Here is a 9,129-nt window from a genome sequence, read left to right as displayed (position 1 = left end):
GTTCCTCCCTCCCGGCTCCACAGTGCATCCAGTGTTCCTCTGGCCAAGGGCAGGTCCCATTGTGGTAAAGTCGATTAGCTCCCAACCATTCATACCCATACCCGTTGTGTGACAGAAGGCCACCAGTATAAAAAAAGGAGCTTCTGGCTACATTATTCACCCAAAATACTTTACTTGAATGCATACTGGCCCTGGTTTTATAGTGATGCTGAGTATGAAGAACATGAACATGAATAAGTAAAATTACAATGATGATACGAAAAGTTAGATTGGATTGCACATTCAGAAGACTGAGGGTGCACTGGTTCTTTCCTCATGTAATGGCAGTGATGGGTGTGCAGACACCTGACCCACCACACCTGACCCACATATAAGTAAAGTTGGAGTCAAAATTTTACTGATTTGAACTAAATCTAGAGACAGGCATTGTTTACTGGCTGCAGTAAAATGTGTGTATTCATAGACCTACTTGTGTCTTATTTACACTGTTCCCAGGGATCAAACATATTTTCCCCATCACACATGGAGCTAGTTTGAGCACATCTTTCTGTTGACTGACAGCTAGCAGTACTTAGGACTCTCTGTCTCTTTCTTACTCTATCTCAATTTTGATTCTTAACCATATTTCATCAATACTTCTCTATATGTTGACTGACATCATCCAAGACCACTGAGAGTCACAGTCAGTGTCAAGACCTACCAACATGCTACAATTGAACATGTTAGCATCATGGACTTGTTTAGGACTGCATTATTTAGTAAAAACATCAAACTACAATTATTTTGACAGATATTGCAATTATGATATTATTCACTTGGGAATCATCATTTTGCAGCCAAGCCGCCAACTTCCAGTTTGGCCCTCGTACATCGAACAGCATCCACTACTGATATACCTAAGTGGTTTAAGTGGCTTTCAGTGAATGATCGGAGCCGGCTCCTGTCTGAGGGACAATTTATTCATTCATGTATTTTGACAAATGAATACAAGACAGAATAATTGGATGATCCTGTGATGTACAGTACTTTGTTAAATATGAATTAAAACATTTCACTTTGTTAATAGCATTAGGACCCAAGCATGGTTATACTTTCGAATTTTGCACCAGTTGCCAACATACAAAAACATTCAAATAAACAAAAGAAAGCTCAGTATAAATAAAACGTTGAATATACATGTAGTGTTTGATATTTTTACATTATTTCAGGTTTTCATACCAAGCATAATCTATCATTAGGCTATTCTGGAAATTAAAACATTTAGTTATTACATTGAATAATTTATGTAGTATATGAGCACACATACCAATCATAGGTTAAAATAATGCTAAATTTGTGTGAATTATAAAAGCCAGAAGTTGTGCTAAATGAAGAGCCATTTGGCAACCAAATGAGCCGACTCTTATTGCCTAGCCATGCCAAATGATTTGGATAACTAAAAAGCGCCAGAATCCTCATCACTTGTTGTTTGTCTAACAGTATAACAAATTGTATATAGTTAAAATAGTCTGACTAAAAGAATGAAACATTTTACAATTATGGTGACTTCTGCTACCAAATTTAAAAACAATCCATCCAATAGTAATAGTTCACTGGAACAAAGTATTTGAACAGGCCAATCAATGTTGCCATTCCCTTCTTACACACACACACACACACACACACACACAAACAATATTTTGTTTTTACATATCTAAAAGCTTAATATCCTTACAAATTGTTGTTTGCTTCAGTTTCATTGAAATTTCAGTGTGTTTTATTCAATTCAATTTAAATTAAATTAATTTGTATAGCGCCAAGGGCAAGGAAAAACTGCCTGTTAAAGGCAGAAACCTAGGACAGATCCTTTGGCTCTAGGTGGGTGGTAGTCTGTCTCGACCAGTTGGGTTGAGAGAGAGAGAGAGTGAGAGAGAGAGAGAGAGAGAGACAGAGAGAGACAGACAGACAGACAGGTGCACAGCAACAACAGTACTGGCAGTGGCAGTCAAGCAGGACCATGGCAGTAGGCTCCACTAGGATCGATAAGAACCTGCGAGATTCAAGATTATTATTCAAGAGTAGGCTTAAGACATTCCTCTTTGATAAAGCTTATAGTTAGGGCTGGATCAGGTGAGTCCTGAACCATCCCTTAGTTATGCTGCTATAGGCCTAGACTACCGGGGGATTTCCCATGGTGCACTGAGCTCCTCTCGTCCTCTCTCTCTCTTTCTGCACTCATTCATGTCCCACTAATGCATGTTACTAACTTCACTTCTTCCCCGGAGTTCTTGTGCTTTTTCGTCTCGGAGGTTCTCATGGATCCTGGTGGAGCCTCCTGCCATGGACCTGCTTGACTGCCATTGCCAATATCACTGATATTGGTGTTATTATTATTATAAGTATTATTATAGCTACGGTTACTGTTGTTGCTGTTGTCACTGCTCATTGTCCCCAATCGTTGCTGTTGTCATGTTCATTATCATTAGTCACTACTATTAGTGTAGTTGTTGCTACTGTTGTTGCTGTGCACCTGTCTGTCTGTCTGTCTGTCTGTCTGTCTGTCTGTCTGTCTCTCTCTCTCTCTCTCTCTCTCTGTCTCTCACCCAAACTGGTCGAGACAGACGACCACCCACCTAGAGCCGAAGGATCTGTCCTAGGTTTCTGCCTTTTAACAGGCAGTTTTTCCTTGCCCTTGTCGCCAAGTGCTTGCTCATGGTGGTACTGTTGGGTCTCTGTAATTATAAAGAGTTCGGTCTAGACCTGCTCTATTTGAAAAGTGTCCTGAGATAACTTCTGTTATAAATTGGCGCTATACAAATAAAATTGAATTGAATTTAAATTGAATTGAATAAAACACACTGAAATTTCAATGAAACTGAAGCAAACAACAATTTGTCAGGATATTAACCTTTTAGATATGTATGAAAACAAAATATTGTTATGTGTGTGTGTGTGTGTGTGTGTGTGTGTAAGAAGGGAAAGAGACAAAGAGAGACAGAAAGAGAGAGAGAGAGAGAGAGAAAGAGAGAGAGAGAGAGAGAGAGAGAGAGAAAGAGGTTTATGTCTTTCCATCTGTCATGAAACCACAGCCTGGTCACATGCAGTACATTAACTAGCCATTAGGAATCAATGGTTCATCCATAATGCATTATGGTCATAGGTACATTAAGAAGTCATGACATTATCATCTGTTTGATGTCATCTGAATGGGTGGGACCGAAACCCTTTTAGCCAAAAGCACAGTAGAATAAATATAAGTGCAGCAGCACTGCAGTGCTTTACAACAAGGACCAAAGCACTACTGTCAAATACGGTGTGACATTAGTAGCACACAAAGACAGGACAGAATTTTCCTTATAGCCTATTATTCCTTTATTTCTAGAGCAGGCAGCTCTGACGTACATTAATTAAAGGAAAAGTAAATGTTTTGTAATGTTTTTGAGTTTTGGACATCATTCTTACTGGTGTGACAACTTTTTACATAATACAAACATAGTTAATTTGATTAACTTTTTCAATACAATTTTATTCGTATAGTGCCAATTCATAATAAAAGTTATCTCAGGACACTTTTAAAATAGAATAGGTCTAGACCGTACTTTAAATTATTTAAATCATTTAACCCAACAATACCCACCATGAGCAAGTAGTTGGCAAATATTTAAATAAATAACTGCTGTCATTTTCATTTTGTAATACTCACTACTCCTCTCATGTCAGTAACTTTACTTTATTTGTCTGTTCTTTGTTCCACCAGTTGTGTTCTACCTGTGTCTAGTTATCATCCCCCTCACCAAGGTATTCGTCTTTCTCAGTGTTTTGAACTTCTGCTGTGTTTTCTTGGACTTATGGACTTCGGCAGCAGTGGTGTAAAGAACACTGAAAATGTGTACTCAAGTAGAAGTACTATTACAGTACATTTATCAACTGCAAGTTAAACTAAAGGCTTTAAAAAATACCCAAGTGAAAGCACAAAATAATAATAAATCAAATCAAATCAAATTGATTAATAAAATGTATTTAAAAACAACCCTTGTTGACCAAAGTGCTGTACAGACCAGAGCAGGTAGAGGAGACTATAATTAAGAGAAACACAAATAAAAAGAAACAGGCATAAAAAAAATCAATTCACGCTGCTCATATGTACAGACAAACAACACATAGACATAAGCAGCAGGTGACCCCCCCACCCCCCCAAAAAAGGCAACCACATCAGGAGGAATTAATTCAAAAGATTTTATGATGGCATAACAACAACAAAAAACGTCGTAGCCTGACGTGCACCTCCACAGAATTGTATATACACTCATTCTAGAACATGAGTTGAACCAAATTGAGGAGAAGGAAAGAAGTCTTCTTTGCCACTTCACAAAGACCACAAGATGGCAAAGAAAGAGATTTTCACAAACATCAGTGTGGCTGTAATTTTAGTATAAATAACTGTTGTTCAGCATTTATCAGCTCCAACTCCAGCGTGATCTGCTCAGTTTTAGTCTCACACTCAACACAGTGGCATAACAACCCCACCACCAACTCATAGTGGCATAGGCTGTAGTAGTGTTGCTGACTCTCAGTCTCTTCTGGTGCTCTAAAATGCTGTCATGATCAAATTGTGTGACAGCTAGCGTGGATGTTTAGGCCACGTTTCCTTCCAATTGTAAATAAGACCTGAAAAATGTTATGTGTATGTCAAAGTCATGAGTGAAACTCAACAATGGTTCCAAATGACTGTGAGAAGTCGCTGTTTGAAATGTTTGGACTAAGATTTCTAGGATCCAATAGGAAGACTTAAAGGACAAATAGGATTTAGTGCTATGGTGTATTTAATGTACACATACTGAATACTGATAAATCAAGAGCAGTATGAAACAATGACTGCCCTTAGCCCCTTGGCACGATGCCTACAGGGTGTGTCAAGACTTTTTGACTGGGGTGGCACAAGTGGGTCACCGACTTATGCAGGGGTTGCATGAAGTTTAGGGACCCCAGTATGCAGAAATAATGAAATATACTAGGGGAAAATCACAATAAATAATATATAAAACTGCATGGTTTTTGCCTTAAATTACAAGGTTTAGCATAAAGTGCATGTCTGCAAAGAGAGGACTCATGGATACCAATAGATTATTTTATTTATTATTTTCATTTAGATATCTCGAGGTCAGAGGTCAAGGAATCCCTTTGAAATGGTCATTGCCAAAATGTACTTTCTAACCCTTCCTGACATGGTAGCATGCCATGGTACCAATGGATGCGTTAGGTCATCTAATTATATATGATACCAGTATCATTAATTTTACCTTTAAAATGGAGCCTGCAGCAGCCTCTGAAAGACAGTGCGAGTGGAAGAGGGAAGGATAATGGGGTGGCCAATCAGATATCCTCTGGAAAACTGACTCTATGTCTGTTAGCCTGATACGTACTGTAAAACCTTTTAAAGATTTTTATACATATATTTTATATATATAAATCAAACTGTACATATTGTATTTCATTGCCCCCAGAGCCACACACAGAGCTTTAGGGCCAGGGGATGTTATGCAACGCAAAGTAAGTGACACATTTAAAGACAGCCAGAAAATCAACAGTAGCTTATGTAATGTTCACTCAAGCGCTTATGAGCAAAGGGAAAAATGAAAAATGAGACCTCAGAAACCTTTGTTTGCGAAACTGTGGAGCACAAAGAGGATAGAGATTTATCACCAAATCAGTGTAATACACTGATGTGTTTTTATATCGTATTTCTATATTTCTACTGTGTGATATTTTGATCCATGGGGATAATTTTTTAGATTTTTGTGTCTCAACAAGCAGTGGCTCATTTGCACCACCAAGCAATGCCTTAGTAGCCATGTAGCAACACTGTAGTTACTTTTAAGCCAGGTGTTCCCAAACTTTTTCCCTCGTGTGTGTCAAAACTGAGACTTAATGGTGGGCCATGGGACAAAAAAGTAATTTCCCCCTGGGATTATTAAAGTATTTCTGATTCTGATTCTGAAAAGCAAACATCTGTTGAATTGTTAGATTGCAAAATGATACTAGGATCTTAACTTTATATATTTTAATTGCATTTTTTTCTTTGCTATAAACAAAGCTCTGTCAAATCCCACCATTTCAGAAGTGAAGTGTGTTCAGCGTCTGGCCTGTTATGCAAAAGGGTCTGTGTCATACAAACGTGTCTTTCTCCACTTCAAAGATGAACTTTTCATCATCCACGGTGTCAAATCTCCTCTGACTGATTGACTGAAACCCCACCACCGAGCTATGAGAATCAATGCAGAGTTCTAGGGTGTGTGGAGAGGCTTCTGAAAGCGACAGGAAGTGGGTTACATACATATAACTCCTGTTCTTTTGTTTTCTAGTTCTTTTATATCTTTTTTTTTTTCTATTTTTATTTCATGTGTATTTTCTTATCTATTGTATTGTGTTGTATGTGGAGCTGCTGGGAAATGTTATCTTATCTTGTCTTATCTTAGTAAGAAGTGGCTGTAAAGTGTGAGAGACTATGATGGGCACAAAACTTGCAAAATCGCAAAAGGCCCTAGTGTTTGGTTGTCCATTCTGAGCTACTGTAGAAAAATGAGGGATGGAAGGCAACCCTTGGAGATAAAAACTCCTTCTAAGGTAACACAAACCCAACCATTTATTATTTTATTATTTTCAGGTGATTATACACTAATGAAAACATACCTATGAATATCATTTCCAATTATTCAATTTTTTTTTTTTTACAATAATAATACCTAAATGTTACACACTGGACCTTTGAGGACATGGTTTTTGAGGTATTCAAATGAAACTATAAGATGTGACAACCAACACCCTAAACCTTGACCTTGTGGGGTTCCTGCATTTGTGTGGCGGTTGCCCACTTGTGTCCAGGTTGGTCATTGAACAAACAGAAATACTGTTATAAGGTGCTTCACTTGATATGGGATGGTAGCAGACACAGCTATGTGTGTGTGTATTTGGATATAACCATCCAGAGCGTTTTTTTCCCCTTTTAAATTGACAAAGCAGCAGCAGCAGCAGCGGCTGTGTGAGTCTCCACTGTGCCAGTAGGTGGGACTTGGAGCTCGGAGGATGGAGTGTTTCTCTCTCTCTGCCTCCCCCGTATCTTTCTTATGTCTCCCCACCATTTTAGCCGCCTGGTACCAGCAACAGCGCCAGAGAGAGAGAGAGAGAGAGAGAGAGAGAGAGAGAGAGAGAGTGGAGGGATGACATAAAACGATGCAGAGAGAGGAGGAGAAGAGAGAGAGAACCGGGCTGCATGCGCTCAGACCTATTCATGTCATATACCTGGTGGAATATTTTCGGAATTTTTTCCTTCCTGGGGTTTTCTTTTTTTTTTCTTTTTTTTCTTCTTTTTTTTAATGAGCAGTAGAGCCGTGACTGGCATCATTGAAATCTCAAGACACACTCATACATACAAACACACACAAGCACACACTCACATATGGATACGCACACACGTAAAGGGAGATGTGTTCTTTTATATTAACATTTGAACTCCAGGGTAAAAAATAACGGGAGAACACCGGTTACGCGTTCATACACCCACGCAAGCGCGGAGCGGACTTGGAACGACAGGATTTGACTAATTTCCCTCGCTATTGCGCTGCAAAGTTGCCAAGAAAATCTGGGGACTTGAATCGTGACAGCATGGCTGGATTCGGTGCGTTATTTGGCGCATTCGGCGTCCGTCGCCCTCCCAGGATATTGTGCTGCTGGAAGCTGTTCTTTCTGCTCAGCATCTTCTTTCACAACTACCTGAGCTCCTTGCTGGACTGTCCGCCCACCTGCACCTGTTCGCCCACGGAGATCTACTGCAATAAGTCCGACAACAGCAAATTCTTCCCGCTGCTGTCCTTCCAGGGCACCGGGAGCACCGGGAATAGTACCGGGAGCATCGAGGACCTTTTCCAGAACATCACCTCTATGTAAGTGCTGCTGCTACCATGGAACGTTCTGTAGTTATGTGTCGATGGTTTTATTTGGAGCTGCTTGTGCTTCCAGTTGAGGTAACAGGTTTGCGTTTTTATTAATTCACGCCGTCTTGTTTGTCTGCAGATTAGAGGACATCCTTCATGACAATATGGGCTAGTATCTAACTGATGTCAATAATGAGAAAATGTTCTTCATTTGGGCAAAAAAGAGAAATTGATGCTTAAATATTTTTTTGGGTATAATTGGCTTGTTTTTCTTGGGGAAAATACACAAAAATAAACTTTAAATCGTCACTACTTGTACAACAATTGTGAGCTAAGGTGATCACAGCCAGGGCCTTTATTAAAACTTGAAATAAATGTAACTATGGATGTGAAAAAACCTCACTCAAAATAATAGAAATAGAATGAGATACGAATTATGTTTGTTGTATGTGATGAAGCACAATGGAATCCAGACTCAATAGGCTATGCCAGAGTGATTCACCACCTGGAGGTCACAGGTACACTTCAATATTGTGTATATCCATACTCAACTACTGTGTATACCTGGTCTTTCTATTGTGGTGGTAGCCCAAGAGTAGCCTGTTCTGTAACCTCAATCTTATTCTTTAATTTTCTTAACACTTGTAAGGAAGTGTCCAAATGGGTTGGTTAAGTAAATTGAGACTAGCCTTTATAACGTAATTTTGAGTTGAAACCAACTGGCGTTGATTCTGTGTCCCAAATTGTGGCCTGAGCCTTTACTGATTTTATTTGAGTTCACTTTTAGATTCTCATGATCTATCAGTTAATTAGTTTAACTTGATTATATGAGTTGAGTTAATTGACTCTCTATCAGTAGATTTCTCTCAAGATCCTTTAGCGTTACCACCACCAGAGAAAAATAGCTCCTTAATCAAACTGGTTCAATACAGTATTTGAAAATGACTCAAGGTTAATACACGTCGCTATGTTATTCTATCTATATCCGCTAAGTATACAGGAGTAGCCCTACCAACAATTTCCTCCCTTTAGGCAGCCCTTACAGGGCACTGGACAACCACCCTTCCTCAAAAACCTAGAAAATGCCATAGTCCTATTTGAACCATATCTTAATTTATGCACGTAACTCCACTGTAGAGTAAGGGTTCCTTAAACCCCAAATGTATCCCTTAATCTCTAATGTACAAGGAAAACGCAGAGCATGCAGTAAGCAATGTTC

The 9,129-nt window shown here is 39.0% G+C and overlaps 1 protein-coding gene across 1 annotated transcript in view; it reads left to right on the top strand.

Moving 5' to 3' along the window:
- The first annotated feature begins 7,195 nt into the window (after nucleotides 1-7,195).
- ntrk3a (neurotrophic tyrosine kinase, receptor, type 3a) overlaps nucleotides 7,196-9,129 on the top strand; it is a 264,646-nt gene continuing 262,712 nt past the window's right edge. The window contains exon 1 of the mRNA XM_051383180.1: nucleotides 7,196-7,919. Within this exon, the coding sequence (XP_051239140.1) occupies nucleotides 7,642-7,919 (278 nt within the window). The 5' untranslated portion in view covers nucleotides 7,196-7,641. The remainder of the gene's footprint in view (nucleotides 7,920-9,129) is intronic.

This window comes from Dicentrarchus labrax, unplaced genomic scaffold (assembly GCF_905237075.1).
Source record: "Dicentrarchus labrax unplaced genomic scaffold, dlabrax2021, whole genome shotgun sequence".
In the NCBI taxonomy this organism is placed as follows: Eukaryota; Metazoa; Chordata; class Actinopteri; family Moronidae; genus Dicentrarchus; species Dicentrarchus labrax.
Note: the sequence above shows the minus strand (reverse complement) of the source record. Positions and strands in the feature narration are given on the sequence as shown.